Genomic DNA, 17,535 nt, shown 5'->3' with positions numbered 1-17,535 from the left:
TTCACTTACTTTATTCATTACCATTTTTTAGTATTTCTTACGTCACATATGAGCATTCTATACAACAAATTGAAAAGCAACTGTGAACTTCAAGTTCTAATTTTTGTTCTTCAGAGAGACATAGTCAGAAGAAACAACATATTTGTGATCTTTCGCTTTGTCTCACTTCTGGTACTTTTTTTTTTTGTCTTCATTGGACCCTCCAAAATTTCAACTTCATCCCTGTTTTCTTATTCCATCTTACACGCACTTTACATTCTCTCTGTAATTCCCCTCTTTTATGTTCTGTTCCCGCAATTTCTTTTCCTTTCGTGAAAACTCGTAACTTCAACTTTCACCACTCGAATGTTCCAGCTAATTACACCTCTTGAATCTGAATTCACCGTTAACTCTTTGGCAAGTGTACCAATTCGTTACAAGTAGTAAAAATGGAAGTCTAAGTATCGTTTTCTCAAAGGATTTGTGTTCGTTTGTCTAAGTATGATTATTTACTAATTTTAACAATAACGTCAAAGTAAAAGATTGATTTAATTTAAGAACAACATGCAAAATTTATAAACACTAAAGTTATAAAAGGATTTAAGAAACACTTAATCAAGGTTGGATTTCATGAACCATACTAACCCAATATTTCCTACACAATTTCTCTATCGTGCTCAAACATCCTCATCATAAGCTTACTCACCACTAATTCCTTAGAAGTAAGTTTTAAGTCAAATATGTCAAAATATTAATTTCTTAACTATTTTAACACATGACTTGCATTAAGATTTAATGTATAGAATGACCTAGAGATTACGTCTATTCCTAGAACCCAATCTCATGGTTGTTCTATCCAAGGTTAAGTTCTAATTCATTTTCCAATAATTAGATACAACCAAATAGCAAAGATTTCCATCAAGCACATTTATAATTGAGATAAAACATATGAACAACGAAAGAGATTACATTGCATAGGAAAATTACAAAGAGTATAGGTTCATTACATCCAACCCCAATGAAGGAGGAGTTTAGTCACTCCTAAGCATCTAGAACAAAGTATGGATGAATTTGATGGAATGGATGAATTGTTGTGAAGTCTCCTTGCCCTAGAATGGCGCTTTTTCGTCTCCTTTCTGGTTCTGTCGCGTTCCCACATTCCAGCACACCGTTTCGTGTAAGTTTTCGAAACTATAACCACTTCAGAAAACCGTCTTCTCGCTGGGCGAGATGACTTACTCGCTGGGCGACCGGTGATTACTCGCTGGGCGAAAGAGAACACTCGCTGGGCGACTGGGTCCTGACAGAATAACTTCACTTCTTCTCCAATCCTTCACTTTCCTATACAATAATCTCAAAGATAACACAAAATATATCTAACCTAAAAGAACCTAAAACTACCCACAAAACACATGATTAAGTACAATTAAGGAGTCCAATAAAATAAGAATAATAAGTATTTTTCATACTTATCATTCACCCGTTATTTTTGTGGATGCAAAAGGAGAATTAATTCAGTTATTATCTTTTTTTACTATATTATTCGGTGAACGAGGTTAGGAAACCTCTTCATTGCTTTTTGCGGTCTGTGACGTGGTTCATTTTCAAGTAAACTAGTTAGTTTTGTTAGTTGGACAAATTATTATTTTTCAATATTATAAAAAAAAAGTAAACATACATGTATTTTCACTGATTATTATTATTTCCATGCTAATCTCCCTAAGTTCACCACGCTATCCTTTTTTTATCTTCTTTTTATACATATATTTTAGACCAAAATTTTATATATTACTTCGAATAAAACAGCAGAATGACAATTCAATATACACACACATAACACTTTATTGCCAATAATCTACATCTTAGAGCACGACGTCCCGGCTTTTACTGTTGAGCCTACAGGACACAAAAGTAGGAAGTTCAACACAGAAGCAAATAGAATAGGAAGAATTGCAGAAATCAACGACAATTATGCCAGAAACTCAATCTTGAGAGGAGTGTGAACGTTGTTTACAATACCAATAACCGTTTCTTGAAAAGATCAAGAATCTCCTTTGGATCACCTCTTGTTTGTGTATACACATCAATCTTGTTTACTTCCTGTACAAGAAACATATTTTCATGAATGAATATATCTTCTGTAACCAGTAAGTTAGATGCAGTTGGTCTTGAGGCTCCCTTATCGAATGCATGAAAAAGATCAGAAACATTCCGTTTCCACTTGTTACAAAGCATATGAGGTTTTCTCTTGAAGCTCAGATTGGTGATTATGATAGGAAACAATCCAGTAACATAAAGAATATATAACGGTACAAATTCTTTGGAACTGAAAAATAATTTACATAGAACTGCTTCTAGTGTACCTCAATCCATGCTGCAAGTTTAGGTCTTCCTTCAGTTATGTCATGTTTGAACAACTCAAAAAGGACAAGCTGGAATCTTTCAACAAACGGAACATAGGCAATATCCACCTGATCATCACAAGCATTTACAAGTTATATTGGAGAATATAGTCATAGGCCATACCAGTTATCTTGTACTTTATTTACGCTTGAGCCATGACTACTTTAATATTTTGTTCCATCGCATCATTATCCGTTTTTTGGCCAGAATTTCTTGCAGGAGGATAGGTCAGTGAATTGAAAAGGAACATTTTCAAGACTATTGATTTCAACTTACCCAGCTAAATTGACCAAGAAAGAATGGACCATCATCAAATTTACCAAGAGAACTCTCCAAGTAATCAAAAGCAGGACCTGATTAAAATCCCCAATTCTGAAAATTAATTTCTTACGGACTCAAACAACACCTTCCTCTATTTATAAACCCAAGACCGTACTTACTGGCTTGTTGTATTGGATCTGCTTTCAATGAATACAGCTCTTTGGAGAAAGTATCAACATAAGAAATCAACTGCTCACCAAATTCTTTCTTGGCAGGATCCTGAAAAAGAATCTTCTCAAGATAACTCCTTGCTAAACGATAAATAGAAATGCGAAGAGAGGAAGGATATGTAGTTCTTACACTGGGAATAAGTGATGGACCTTCGAAGTTGTCGTCTATGTATTTCATCAAATAGAGACTTTCTCCCAAGACCTTCCCATTGTGCTCCAATGATGGCACCTATACCATCAGAAGAAAATCACAATTGAATACTCAATGATGGACTAATAATTTTTCCTCATTCAATAAGTTAAACAAACACCTTGTTTTCTGGGTAGACTTTCTCCTTATACCAGGCAGGCCTGTTTGGAAGATCAAAAGGAACCAGCTCGATCTTGTCCTGTAGTCCCTGCATCCAGTAAACCCAAATCAATCACCATTCATAAAAGACAACGACCTATGGTCCACCGAATACCATGAATTAAAGAGTAAATTTAAAATTGATCCTCTAAAGTAGCACCAAAAATCGCCTAAGACCATCCGAAACATCAGATTTTGATGTTTAATAATTTAAGCAAGATGAATGCAGTGGTATTTTGTATTTTTTTTTTTATCTTAGGAATCTTCACTTGTAAATTGAATACCAAAGATAGTAGTAGTTGTAGATTACTTAAAATGAAGGTAAATACTGAATAGATGACCTTGTAGTCCCGAGTGATCCAAACACGCTGAGCATAGGGACAAAGATAACTGATGTACAACCTATTACAAAATTCAAAACAAATATTAAAAAAAATATAGTAATCGGCACAAAAATCAGGAAGAATAAGAAGAAGAACCTGGTAGTTCCGTCGAAAAGAGGAGGTGGCTTGGAGGTGGAAGTTAGGGGAGGAATACGAGCTTTTTGCACGCCGCTGAATGACGAAGAAGAGTAACAGAACCTGTTTCAAATTAATAATTCATGAATAAATCTCATACGATGGAGAATGAAGAAGTGACTTACGCATTTGCCATGGATGTGTTGGGGTGTTTGTTTGCGAAGTTTGGGCGAAGAAAGAAAATGTGTACAGAATGGAGTGAGTTTGCATTTTATGGGACCCCATCACGTGAAGGAATCGGTAGCAGTGATCAATGTTTTGCTTTCCCACCGGCATCTATCATCTTCTACAAAACTCTGACACCATTGAATCAATATCCTGAATAAAGACTAGTAAAATTAAAAAAATTGTGAGTTCTCTACCACATCCTTATCATCTAATTTTCTTTTTGATTTATATACACAAACATTAATAAGGATCCATTTCTACCATTTTTTTAATATCTCGCAAGTTATAAAATTGATTAGAATTGATTTACCGCAGCAGCATCATCGTTCATTAGGTTAATTTGATTTTGATTGCCAACCCAAGTGGGAAGTTCTCAAATATTAGCAGAAGCAGGTGGTCCTGTAATTCAAACTACCCTCCCATAGCATTTGGCAACATCTGATTTCCCTCTTCACAAGAAGAGAAGGTGAAAGAGGGTTTGCTGCTGCAAGCAACTATGATCTTCAAGTTCTAATCTTTTTCTTCTGAGAGAGACAGGGTCAGAAGAAACAGCATATTTAGGATATGTCACCCTGTTTCAGTTCAGGTATTGCCGTGATTAATCTTCATTGGACCCTCCAAAAATTTCAATTTCATCTCTTTTTTCTTATCCCATCTTACACTTCCCCACTTTCCATTCTCTCTGTGTAAGTCCCTCTTATCCTGTTCTGTTCCCGCAATTTCTTTGACTTCTATGAAAACTCGTAACTTCAACTTTCACCATCAGCATGTTCCAGCTAATTAAACCTCTTGAATCTGAATTCACCCCTCATTTTTTTGGGAAATGCAAAAGGAGAGATTAATCCCGTTATTATCTTTTGGTACTATATTACTTGGTGAACGAGGTTTAGAAACCTCTTCATTGTTTTTTCGTAACGATGATTGGCTTTCTTAAGTTTAGACAGATAAACAGACATTATTTTCCACACTACTTCATTTCGAATTTTACAATGCAGTTCTTTTGCACGCCAACCGTTCGAAAAAGAGCCTCCAAGAGCTGATAGGAAGATATTTTGGCAGTCTGTGACGTTCATTTTCCACTTTTACGCATTAATATTTAATAAGTAAATTAGTTAGTTTTGTTATTTGCACAAATTTAACGGGTTTCTGATTGGCCATTTTAGGTGACGGCGTATGATTTTTGTGTAACAATGTCCTTGTGGAACAAATCATATGCTTATGCTTGGTTCCTGCAGACACAATCTTTCCACAGGGTTTGGTGATGAATTTGCTGACACAATATCACCCAGTAAGATTCTCAACAACAAGAAACTTCACTTGCTTTTTCAATATCCCTTGCCCATGATCATTCAAAGCCAGATTCGATGTATATACAATTGTACAAGACCTATTGTATCAACAACACTAGTCTCCAGTCTCAGTACAGAGTTGTCAACCAACAGTTACATCAATTTGATGTGCAAGCAAGAGCGATACAAAGAAGCACTTGATACATTTAATTTCAATCTAGAGAAATCGAGTATCCACCTAGAACCAAGCACGTATGTAAATCTAATACTGGCCTGTACCAACTTTAGATCTTTAAATTATGGCAAGAAAATCCATGATCACATTTCAAAATCCAAGTGTCAGCCAGACCTTGTTCTCCAAAATCATATTCTTAATATGTATGGAAAATGTGGTTCTTTGAAGGATGCTAGAAAAGTTTTTGATGCAATGCAGCTGCGTAATGTGGTCTCTTGGACTATAATGATCTCTGGATACATGCAGAATGGTCAAGAGAATGATGCCATCATTATGTATATTCAAATGCTGCGATCAGGTTATCTCCCAGACCAGTTTACATTTGGAAGCATTATTAAGGCTTGCTGCATTGTGGGAGATATAGACTTCGGCAGACAACTGCATGGTCATGTCATTAAATCAGGGTATGATCATCACTTAATTGCACAAAATGCTCTTATCTCAATGTATACAAAGTTTAGACAAATTGCACATGCCTCAAGTGTGTTTGACATTATTTCCACTAAGGATTTAATTTCCTGGGCTTCTATGATTGCAGGATTTACTCAACTTGGTAATGATATAGAAGCTTTATATCTTTTTAGAGATATGCTCAGGCAATCTGTTTATCAACCAAATGAGTTTATATTTGGTAGTGTATTCAGTGCTTGTGGAAGCCTTCTAGAACCAGAATTTGGAAGGCAAATTCATGGAGTCTGCGCTAAATTTGGTTTAGGGAGGAACATTTTTGCTGGGTGCTCTCTGTGTGATATGTATGCCAAATTTGGACTCTTACCTTTGGCAGAAAGAGCGTTTTATCAAATTGAAAGCCCGGATTTAGTGTCATGGAATGCAATTATTACAGCATTTTCTGATAGTGGTCATGTTAATGAAGCCGTATCATTTTTTCACCAAATGATGCATACAGGATTGATGCCAGATAACATTACTTTTCTCTCCTTACTCCTTGTGGGAGCTTTCTGACACGTAACCAAGGCATGCAAATGCATTCTTACATTATTAAAATAGGTTTAGATAAGGAAGCAGCTGTATGCAACTCTTTGTTGACGATGTACACAAAGTGTTCAAGTCTACATGATGCATTCAATGTTTTCACATATTTGGGTAAAAGAGCCAATTTAGTTTCTTGGAATGCAATTCTATCAGCATGCTTGCAACACAAACATGCAAGAGAGGCTTTTAGATTATTTAAGCTGATGCTCTTTTCTGAAAATAAGCCTGACAGTATCACCATAACTACCATATTAGGAACTTGTGCAGAATTGGCATCTCTAGAAGTTGGAAATCAAGTCCATTGCTTTACTATTAAAAGTGGGCTAGTGGTTGATGTTTCCGTCCGCAATAGATTGATTGACATGTATGCAAAGTGTGGATCACTTAAACATGCTCGTGATGTTTTTGATTCAACCCAGAACCCGGATATTGTCTCGTGGAGTAGTTTAATTGTTGGCTATGCTCAGTTTGGACTTGGACATGAAGCTCTTAATCTCTTTAGATTGATGAGGAATCTTGGTGTTAAGCCTAATGAGGTCACGTATCTGGGGGTTCTCAGTGCATGCAGTCACATTGGAATGGTGGAGGAAGGTTGGCACTTGTATAGAGCCATGGAAGTGGAACTAGGTAATGCACCAACAAGAGAGCATGTTTCTTGCATGGTTGATTTGCTCGCTCGTGCTGGATGCTTGTATGAAGCAGAGAATTTTATTAAGAAAACGGGATTTGACCCTGACATTAATACATGGAAAACTCTACTCGCTTCCTGTAAAACTCATGGTAATGTTGACATTGCAGAACGAGTTGCAGAAAACATACTAAAACTCGATCCTTGCAATTCAGCTGCTCTAGTGCTACTTACTAACATAAATGCTTCAGCCGGCAACTGGAAAGAAGTTGCGAGACTACGGCATTTGATGAAACAAATGGGTGTACAGAAGGTTCCTGGTCAAAGTTGGATAGAATTTAAGGATCAGATCCACGTGTTCTTCTCAGAAGACACTTCTCATCCACAGAGCGGAAATATCTACAGTATGTTGGAAGATTTATGGTTGCAGATGCTGGATCATGGTTATGATCCTTGTCAGAGGTTAGACATTAACATTTGGTAGACACTCACCAATTGTTATAATCCTTCCAAAATCTATGATGATCCTTTACTGATCCAATGAGTCGATGACACTTAATTTTAAGAGTGAAATCTGATCACTATTCCCATTTTATATTATAGTAAAGTAATTAAAGGGGAACTGCTAAGCCGTCAATCATTACAGAAACCCCTACATCAATCGTTTTCTTCCATTCGCCAATGGCAAACAACTGCATATTAATAAAAACGAATATATATATGTGTGTGTGTGTGTGTGTTTATAAAAAAGAAAATGTATGTGTGTGTGTACTTTGGTGTACGCAATCAAACGATGAAGATGAAAAAACATGTACTTTGGAGTGAAATACAGAGATTATGTAACTAGTGATAAATTTTATATATCAGTTCATTTTTGAAAGGTAAATAATTTGGGAACAAAAGATCACGTCTTAAGTTTATTACACTTCGGGAACAATTTGATGGTCCCATACAAAAGTTTGAAATCAAGTAACTGCAACACAAGCAGACACAACACACCATCTTCTGAACTGAAACAAATCTTTATTCACTTTATCTTAAACACCAGTGCAACAGCAACACGCTTTCACTTTTAAGCCTATAAAAGTATAAACATAAACAGTTAGAAAACTAGCAAAAAGAAAAAAAACATAGAAAGACAGCAACAAAAACTTTTGACTAGTTGAAGTTCGTAATACCAAAAACTTTATCTTGAAAGCTTCCAAATACTTCTCCTTGTCTACTTTCGTCTGCTTATAGCCCTCAATCTTATTAGCCTCCTGCAATCACAATTAACTTAGAATCAGTAAATGTAAAGAAACCAGAATTAGGCTTATTTAAATAGACCATTTCATTTCCAGATATTAAAGTAGATTGAATATTAGGATCAAATCATGCAAACTTAATTAAAAAATAAAAATAAATATGACTTTTGGATTGCACAGAAATATGAACCTGAATCCATGTGGCTAGTTTGGGCCTTCCTGCTGTGATGTCGTGCTCAAAAATTTCAGAAAAGACCAATTGGATTCTTTCAATAAATGAAACATAGGCAATATCCACCTGATCATAACCACAGTGTTTAAAATCATCAGTGATAGTGGGAAAATATTATACTTTGATATAACAAAACTTTTCATTACATCTGATATGGCTGCATCTCTTTTTTCCTTCTGTGATAACCACATCACAGATGGGTCTAACTTTCATACAACTTTATGGTGAAATCAACACAACTGAACAAAATTTCAAGATTGATGAGAATTTCAACTCACCAAACTAAATTGGCCAAGGAAGAATGGTCCATCATCAAATTTACCAAGAGCATTCTCCAAGTAATCAAAAGCAGCACCTGTTGATCAATTCTAAACCATTCAACAATTCTATATGATATCTTTACTTACATTCAGAAGAAAAAAAAATGTTAACATCTTACTGGTTTGTTGTACAGGATCTCCTTTATATGAAGAGTATATGCCACTGGTGAACGTATCAACATGGGATATCATTTGCTCACCAAATTCTCTCTTAGCAGGATCCTGAAAATTTTCCACTCATCAAGAGTCATGACTTCCCTTTCAACTTACACAGATAAATGTACAAAGTTGATGCATATTTCTTACACTTGGAAATAGAGATGGCCCTTCAAAGTTGGCATCTATATATCTGATCAAATCAAGACTTTCTCCTAAAACCTTGCCATTGTGCTCCAACGATGGCACCTATAACATAAGAAGAGCGTGTTATAATCCATCAACCAAATCAAATAGTTCTCTTCAGTTAAAATACTGATAATGTCTATGTACCTTATTAAGAGTGTACACCTTCTCTTTATACCAAGAAGGCCTATTTTTGAGGTCAATAGGAACCAATTCTATCTTGTCTTGCAGTCCCTGAAGTTCACAAATCATAACTAATTATAAAGAAAAGAAGAAACAAGGCTTTCATTCATATTTCTAAGAAGAACCAGAGAGTTTGTATATATCGGAAGCACTAGACTTAGCAGAACTTGAAAGCTGAAAAAAAAAGGTACAAGTGAGAAAACAACCTTGCAGTTCCTAGTTATCCATGCACGTTGTGCATAAGGGCACAGATAGCAAATGTACAACCTACAAATACCATTCAAATTACACGCTCGTAATTAAATTATTATATATATTCGGGTTAAATATGTTCTAGTAATTAATTTTAATGCGAAATTAAAATTTGTTTGAGACTTTTATATATTTTGGTCGCTAAACTTAAAAAATTAATGGAAATTGTCCCCATAATCCAATTACATTAAAATTTGTTGATTTTGACATGTAAAACGTGTTTCATGCTGACATTTAAATTGTTTATCCCGTTTGACACATTTTCGCTTCAATGTAAGCTGAAAAACACATTTGACACGTCAATTTTTTGTACATAATTTGATCAAAAGAACTATAATCATATATTTTTAATGTTTGGAGATCGAAATGTATCAAAGTTTTAAACAGATACTTATATACATTTATTTATAAAAGATTGGAGATCTAAATATATCAAAATTTCATATAGAAATCAATTTCAGTTTGGATTTAAAGTTTAGAGACTAAAAATATATTTAATCTTTTCGACATAAATAAAATAATGGACAATAGGTGATGAGTGGCACCTTGTGGTTCCGTCAAAAAATGGGAGTGGTTCAGAGTTAGAAGTTAATGCAGGAGGTCGAACGTTTACCACACTCCTTAAAAAAAAAAAAAAAAAAAAAACAAGAGCTTATGAAAGATGATGAAATGATAGAATTGATAAAACAGTAGAATTAATGTAAAGAAACATATGATATATCTTACGAAGTTGCCATTGATATATATATATATATATATATATCTTTCTGATTTCAAAAAAGTGATGAAGTAACACACGAATAGCAACTACAGAATGAACTCACTTCAAAGAGAATGTTTTGCATTTATAGGACATAGTTTATACTGTGAAGCTTGAAGTCGCAAGCAGTGACGAAGTTATTGTTTTTTATACAGTGGGTGGCGGCAGACATTAGGTTCGTTGAGATTTGAGAATCAGGTGACGTTATGTCTTACCATAGAAGCTTGGTTGAGGTAATTGAGTTGCATATGAAAACCTGAAAATTTATTTTAAGCAACAAATCTTGGCTAAATAAATATAATAATATGAGAACTTTTTCTTTCACCAAAAAGTCTTTACATTATGAAATATAAAAATGTTTGATTTTTTTTCAGACCCATTTAAGAATCTAAACAGGATTTTAATTGGGGGACTTAAAGTCTCGTTTGAAAAGTCCTTTTTTTCCAACCCTTTCTGTACCCCCCTATCTTTCATCCTAGAAGTAATTCATATAAAGTAATTGATTTTTTTTTTGTAATTAAAAGAATTGTTAAAAGCATTTTTATACTTTTTTAGCAATATCACCTAATGTTGTATGAACAAATTTAAGTATTTAGTAATATATATACAATGAAAGAGTTAAACACATACAAAAAAAAATATTTGTTCGTATATATTGTTAAATAAGAGTTACAAATTAAAAATAGGTTCAAATATCTTTAATCAAAAGAAACATTCGTTAAAATAATGACTAACCGGTATTTTAATTCATATATATATATATATATATATATATATATATATATATATATAATTAATTCGTTAGACAAATTTAAGAATTTAAACAAGTCAATATAACTTTTTTGGCTCCTATATAATTTTATTTTGTGTATGTTAATAAGGAATTGATTACAGTATCGTATTTCTTACAACACCACATCTCGTTTAGATAATATTTGAGAGTATGCAATCAAGCCATAAAGATAAGAAAAGAAATTGCACTTGGAGTGAAAAACATAAATGATGCCATTAATAAAAAAATTTATAAAGGTTAAATATGATTTTAATTCTTTAATTTTTAGTAAAAATTGGAATTAGTCATTCTTTGAAATTTTGGTTCAATTTATTTTTACAATTTTAGAAATGCGTAAATTTAATCATTTTAACCAAATTTTGTTAAATTTATTTGACCTTTCAAACACATCTCTAACACTAAAGTAGAAATGTGTCAAACGGTATAAACAAATTAAGTTGTTATCATGAAATACATTTGAAACGTTAAATAAATTTAACAAATATTAGTTAAAAGGTCAAAGTTAAAAAGATAAATTAATTTCAAATTTCACTAGAAGTTAACGTGTAAAACTTTAGAAAATGACATTATAGAAGTGATAGTGCTTTAAAAAGAGTAAGACATGATTATTTTAATATTAAAGGGTTTTACTATAAATAGTTTTGTTATAAACGAATTTCATTATTTTAACACATAATCTCTTTAGAAACTACTTTTCCAGAAATTCTCTGACTTCTCTTTAGGAGTGGTCATCTTCTATTCTTCTTCTGATTGAAGATTTAGGACCGTTAGGGTGATTCTCTTAGTGAGCTCTTCGTTTCTGTCTAATCAGTTTTGTAAACCGTGTGAGTTGAACTTCTACTTGATTTCTTATGGGTCTTCTCTGTTCTAGCTTGCATGTGACTCTCCTTTAGTTGCATGTGAGGTTTCAATCATCAATATGAGTCTTTGTTGGTTAGTGTTTCTTCAATCGTGTAAGTTTAACTTTTGCTCGTTTTCTTGTGGGTCTTGTTTGTTCTAGCTTGCATGTGACTCTTCTTTGGTTGCATGTGAGGTTTTAATCATCAATATGAGTCTTGTGTTGGTCAGTGATCATAGAAGTAGGTCTTGATTGTTCTTGTGTTGTTCCTATGTATATGATTATTCACACTCAAATAGAGTGTAATAGTTTATGTGGTGAGAGTAGCAGAAGGTCATAGTCTGAGGTAGGATAATGACATTAGATGATCATGGATTAACCTTGTGTGTGGTAGGGTGAAACCCATTATCAATGGCTTTGCAGAACAGTAGAGGTCACCACAAGTGCAAGTCTCTAGTGATTTCGATTATAAATGCATGTAACTGGATAACGGAGTTTAGTATCAACTATTTGTGTGCAATTATGTGAATTATTTATAGTTTGCCCATGACTTATAAATTATATGATTTAAATGGTCTTAGGATAATTCTTCTGTACTAACTTACTCTTACAATTTGTGATCTTGTGTTGTGGATTTCTTTTTGCGTTGATTATCGTTTTTGTGGAAGCAAATAAAGATGCATGCTTAGATGCACCTTTACATGATGAAAAGTTCATAGTTAGAATTGTGAGATTACAATGGATGAACCAAGTGGCTAGTACATTTGGTATAGGGATACCTTTGCATGTTTGGTGTTGTTGTATAAATGATATGTTTTTATAATATGAACTCTTAAAGGACTGTACTGATATAGTTTATATTTTGTTAATTTACCTTTGAATATTATCTTGGAATGTCTGATTTTATTAGTTTTAGACTACTAAGATGAGATATTACGTAAGTGACCTAAAACATATTTAACCTATTTATAACATAATTCTTATTAAATTTAATTTAAGTACATTAAATTAAGTCACCAAGTCAAATACCACTTAATCTTGAGACTAAACAATTTGATGGTCCCTTACAAAGACATTTATTTGAAATGAAAATTAACTGTAACACAAGCATAACACACCATCTTTTAAAGAACATTTCTTGCATTGAAACACATTTATTCACTTTGACTATCGTATATCAAGTAGCGGATCTTCAACCAATATTTTCGGGGTACCAAATTTTGGTTGAATTATTCTTTTGGTCCATTTTTTCGTCCAAAAATGTCAAGTTGGTTCTCTAGTTTTTTTTAGTCTTAATTTGGTCCCGATTTTTAAAAATTGATGCAATTTGATCCTTTTCGTTAAATTTCTTGAAGTAAAACAAAGATTTTTATCAAAATTGACATTAGTATTATGTCAGTTATACCAATAAAGCAAACCATTCTTATTCACAACTTCAATTTTTATAAAAAAACCTTAATCTGATTCAAGAAATTTAAGGAAAAATGACCAAATTATATAATTGTTTAAAAAATCAATAATAAATTGAAACTAAAAAACACTGGAAGACCAACTTAATATTTTTAAACGAAAATAGAAATTAAAAATTCTTTATATATAGATATAAATATATAATTTTTTTTAGAATATCATATATGTAAAATATATTAAAATATTTAATTTTTAAAAATATATTTTAAATTATATAAATATAAAAAAATTGGGAGCCTTGCCCGTTATCATTATTATGGTCCGCCAATGCGTATATCTCTTAACACATACAAACATAAAATAATGTGGTGCACTGAGAAATTACGGGGTGCAGAAGAAAAAGGCATAATATATTTTAATTTTTTACTCCAGCCCAGGCCCAGTAGCCCAGACAACTCAAAATGTAGGTGTAGGTGAGTATATATCATGCTCCAATAACTAATAGGAAATCATATTGTTGATTTCGCAACTTGGAAAAGGAACGACACAACAATTTCCCTTTGTCTTCGGAAGAGAAAGGAATCCCTGCCAGCTGTAACCTCGTTTCGCTGCGTTTCATTCTGAGCTTCCTCATTCGTTCCGCGTTTCGTCGTTCGCTCCCTTGATTACTCGATCGATCTTTCCCTTCCAATGGCAACAGTTACCGACAACAATAACAACAACCCTGCACCGGAAAACCCTATCAAAACCCTAGACCCCACCTTACCAGATCCAGTCCTTGTCGCCACTGAGGCTGCCGAAGATACCGACGCCACGGAGGCTGCCGAAGCCGAAGCTGAAGCCAAGACTTCCCCGCCGCCCGAATCAGGAAACGATGCTCCGCTCTCCGATATTCAGAAGAAGATTCGCCGCGCCGAGCGATTCGGCATTTCAGTCCAGCTGTCCGAGAAAGAGAAGCGCAATTCTCGAGCCGAAAGGTCAATTTCCAACCTCTTCCCAACTTTACTCCTTGGTTTTTCGAATGTACATTCAATCGGTCGTGTTGTTATCCTCTTTTGTCTGTCGGTGTTCATATATTGATTTATAAACCCTATTTTTGTGTATCAAATATTAGTTTTATCTCAGTTGAGTGTTTTTTTTCACGTGTAGGTTTGGCACTGCTCCCGCTTCGCAGGGATCAGAGCCGTCGAAATCTGAGGAGTTGAAGAGGAAAGCCAGGGCAGAGAGGTTCCACTTTTCAGTTTCCCTGTTTTTGTTTCTGACACTAACTTATATTTCTCACTGTGAATAAAAATGAACACTGTTACTTATTCTGCTTCACAGATTTGGAATGCCTAGTCCCACAACAGCTGCAGATGAAGAGGCAAAGAAGAAAGCACGACTTGCTAGGTTTGCACCTGCTTCCAAAGTTGATCCACAAGAAGAAGATAAAAGGAAAGCTAGAGCACTTAGGTGGGTGCCTGTCATAAATTGGTTTTCCCATTTCATGTTGCTTATGAGATCAACCATGCATGGAGTCTTATTAGGTCTTCTTTTTTCTGTTCCCAGGTTTGCGAATCCATCATCAACTTCTATAGCTAATGGTAATGGCGAAGGAAACATTGAGCCGGTAAGAACTTTTGGTCACTTCCAATGCTTTGAGTTATATAGAGACAAATTTATGGGTTTGTTTGTTTAATTTCTGATTCGAAACGGAGCTTAGTTTTCAAAACACAACTAATAAGTGGTTGTTCAGACAGATAGTGAAGGGTGGTGCAGGACACGAAGTTTAGTGTAATTGAGGAAAATGTTAAAAAGAATGAAAAACAACAGAACAATTTAAAACGTCACCCTAACTGTTTCTCTCTTTTAGTTTTAATATCATTTAATCTGGAAACAATTTTCCAAACTTATTAGATTTTGGATGAAGGATTTGATTGCCAAGTAGTGTAAAATTACTTTGAAAACTGTTTCTTTCTACTAATTAACACTGACAAGGAAATCAATGAAGTCCTATATTGTTGTGGTGACTGCTTTTTTTGTTCTGTTTCCAACTAGAAGGCTGCTATTGCAGGCAAAGCTGGAGGAGGTACCTGAATGACTGGCTGCGTAGTTAATTGTAGGAAATTTTCTTGTAAGTGAATGGTCATTTGCTCCTTGTGCCATCCTCTGTTTTTATATATTGCGTATGTTCAATTCTAGCATGATCTGTGATGTTAAATTCAATTTTTATTCATGAGATTTTTTCCCTTGACTTTTTCTGCAGTTTTTAGTTTTTAGCAGTTCAAGATTTGCAGAGCAACCTCCACACCATTTCTACTTTTCAGCATATTAATCCTGGACACGTCTTTAATATGCGTGCTGATGTCTTTCTCTATGAGATAAAAGAGATTCAAGTGATCTGAAGAAACTTGTTTTCTATTTGTAGTGTTGGCTTCATAGGTGGCAGCTTTGGGGTAATTTTGGCCATCTTCATTGGGTTACTTATCTTAAAATTTGCGAAAGTTTTGAATTTTGGAATCTACAGCTCAAAAGTCTAATGATCGAAGGTATGCAGGAACAAAGCTTTTGAAATTTCATTCACCCTCTGTTTCTAATGCATTGCTTATGAAATGTGCCATTGTCATTGTGCCAGAAGGTAGTACCAGGTAGGTTTTTAAATCCAACATCATGCTGATCCAGTCTACTATTTAGTAAAGTTATGTTGCTTAATATGTCCTCGGGTAATGATGATTGAATAAGCAAATAAGCCCTCAAACAGAGGTATGTGCGCTGGATAAACTTGTTATATGCTGTTTACAATTTTGGGCATTATGGGGGAAGTGCGGGCTAGAGTTTAGGAGTTAATATTTCATCATTAGTAATGTTGATTCACTTCTCTTTTATGATTTTCCAATGGCTATAGGGCTAATTGTTCTTCAATCCAGGAAGAGAGGGGATCATGGGAATACTACTGTGGCATGTGTTTGAAATTGCTTTTCTTGGATCCTAGTGTTCTTTAACTTGTTAATGTGTGTGTATGCGTCATTAGCCATTTTTAGATTTTTCATCGTAATTAGATCTTATGAGAGTAGCTATTAATGCACATCACATGGATTAGAAGCATGTTTCTCGAGAATGGATCAATGGATTATGTTTTGGTGCGTGTAGATATGTTAATTTGTTTGGTCTAGAGCTAGTGCACAACTTTAATGGATCAGCAGAATGTTAAAGCTCAAGTTCCTGGTATTATCTTCTGGCATTCAAGACAAAAAAAAAAATGAGGGTGAATAATGGTAAGCTGAATATTCGAAGTGAAACCTTGAGGGCGAGGCTGGATTATGTAAATGTTTTAAAGACTGTTTTAAAACTGGGTTTATTTTGAAGGCTGTGGCTTCCAATTTTTATCATCTTTGTTGTCGCTTTAAGATAAGTCAACCCGTTGAAGATGTTTAGTAGTTTACTTGATTGCCATAAGTTAGAGTTAGTACATTTGTAGGGCTGGATGTGGAGGGAACTCTTTACATATTGTTTTAATATCACTGCCTTGTAATCTATATTTGAGCTTTTTGCATGTTTTGGAGATTAAATATTATGGTAGCTTGTATAAATGAATTCAACAACCGTTACTTAGTGCGATACACATTTTGAAGAAGACCTTGCTAGATTTTAAGTTATAAAATTAGGGGTCACAATATAGTTGTTACTTTTAAGTTTTATTTAATAATAGTTTTTTATTTGTAGCTAATCGTCAGTATCCGTAGTTTTATTAATAATTTTATTTTCTAATGTCTATAATATTTCATACCATTTGAATGGTGTAAAATTGTAGTGAAATGGGTTTTTATGAAAGTGTAAACATCGACAGTGAAAATGAAGGTTGAGTGTTCATGGACAAGCGTTGAGTGTGACAACATTTTCGTCTCACTATTTTTCTTCAATTTTGGCTCGTGGGGTGAGATAAAAGTTCACACTCTTCGGTCTCTTTTTGTTTTTAGGTTCCAAGTAAACTAACTATAGGACCAACTACATTAACTATTTCCCAATCATTTTAAAAGTTAATTAGTAATATTAAATTTATTTTAATTTCATATGTTTTTTCAAAATCATCCTTACAATAATAAGACACCTTTATACTTTTAAAAATTAT

General features: G+C 33.9%; 3 protein-coding genes and 1 pseudogene across 11 annotated transcripts; 2 read left to right on the top strand and 2 right to left on the bottom strand.

Moving 5' to 3' along the window:
* Positions 1-928: 928 nt before the first annotated feature.
* On the bottom strand, positions 929-4,035 carry LOC114164079 (glutathione S-transferase L3-like). 3 transcript variants are annotated; one of them, XM_028048597.2, is made up of 10 exons: positions 3,866-4,035; positions 3,702-3,776; positions 3,564-3,624; positions 3,185-3,271; positions 3,004-3,102; positions 2,823-2,922; positions 2,659-2,735; positions 2,343-2,450; positions 1,999-2,079; positions 929-1,320 (listed from the first exon to the last, which is right to left on the bottom strand). In XM_028048597.2, the coding sequence occupies exons 1-10, from the start codon at positions 3,874-3,876 to the stop codon at positions 1,294-1,296; spliced, it is 726 nt and encodes a 241-aa protein (XP_027904398.1). In that variant the 5' UTR covers positions 3,877-4,035; the 3' UTR covers positions 929-1,293. The 3 variants fall into 3 exon arrangements, with proteins under 3 accessions (XP_027904398.1, XP_027904406.1, XP_027904390.1); XM_028048605.2 differs by having other exon boundaries at positions 3,702-3,803; positions 3,866-4,024; XM_028048589.2 differs by lacking the exon at positions 929-1,320 and adding an exon at positions 1,804-1,875 and having other exon boundaries at positions 3,702-3,803; positions 3,866-4,023.
* A 132-nt stretch (positions 4,036-4,167) lies between these two features.
* On the top strand, positions 4,168-7,648 carry LOC114164066 (pentatricopeptide repeat-containing protein At3g53360, mitochondrial pseudogene; annotated as a pseudogene). Its single transcript, XR_014994989.1, has 2 exons — positions 4,168-4,494; positions 4,904-7,648. The product of XR_014994989.1 is annotated as a pentatricopeptide repeat-containing protein At3g53360, mitochondrial pseudogene (transcript).
* Positions 7,649-7,888: 240 nt separating this feature from the next.
* LOC114164099 (glutathione S-transferase L3-like) lies at positions 7,889-10,429 on the bottom strand. 3 transcript variants are annotated; one of them, XM_028048617.2, is made up of 10 exons: positions 10,353-10,429; positions 10,172-10,246; positions 9,581-9,641; positions 9,339-9,425; positions 9,156-9,254; positions 8,969-9,071; positions 8,808-8,884; positions 8,488-8,595; positions 8,232-8,312; positions 7,889-8,131 (listed from the first exon to the last, which is right to left on the bottom strand). In XM_028048617.2, the coding sequence occupies exons 1-10, from the start codon at positions 10,361-10,363 to the stop codon at positions 8,126-8,128; spliced, it is 708 nt and encodes a 235-aa protein (XP_027904418.2). In that variant the 5' UTR covers positions 10,364-10,429; the 3' UTR covers positions 7,889-8,125. The 3 variants fall into 3 exon arrangements, with proteins under 3 accessions (XP_027904418.2, XP_085529238.1, XP_085529240.1); XM_085673112.1 differs by having other exon boundaries at positions 10,172-10,243; positions 10,353-10,381; XM_085673114.1 differs by lacking the exon at positions 10,172-10,246 and having other exon boundaries at positions 10,353-10,426.
* A 3,504-nt stretch (positions 10,430-13,933) lies between these two features.
* On the top strand, positions 13,934-16,959 carry MOS11 (Protein MODIFIER OF SNC1 11). 4 transcript variants are annotated; one of them, XM_028070612.2, is made up of 6 exons: positions 13,934-14,404; positions 14,577-14,654; positions 14,751-14,879; positions 14,976-15,036; positions 15,481-15,540; positions 15,673-16,959. In XM_028070612.2, exons 1-5 carry the CDS (start codon positions 14,118-14,120, stop codon positions 15,505-15,507), a joined length of 582 nt encoding a protein of 193 aa, XP_027926413.1. In that variant the 5' UTR covers positions 13,934-14,117; the 3' UTR covers positions 15,508-15,540; positions 15,673-16,959. The 4 variants fall into 4 exon arrangements, with proteins under 4 accessions (XP_027926413.1, XP_027926403.1, XP_027926396.1 ...); XM_028070602.2 differs by having other exon boundaries at positions 15,468-15,540; XM_028070595.2 differs by having other exon boundaries at positions 15,465-15,540.
* Positions 16,960-17,535: the final 576 nt, after the last annotated feature.

The sequence above is a fragment of the Vigna unguiculata genome, chromosome 1 (genome assembly GCF_037176805.1).
Source record: "Vigna unguiculata cultivar grain cowpea cultivar isolate G323 ecotype 2 chromosome 1, ASM3717680v1, whole genome shotgun sequence".
In the NCBI taxonomy this organism is placed as follows: Eukaryota; Viridiplantae; Streptophyta; class Magnoliopsida; order Fabales; family Fabaceae; genus Vigna; species Vigna unguiculata.
Note: the sequence above shows the minus strand (reverse complement) of the source record. Positions and strands in the feature narration are given on the sequence as shown.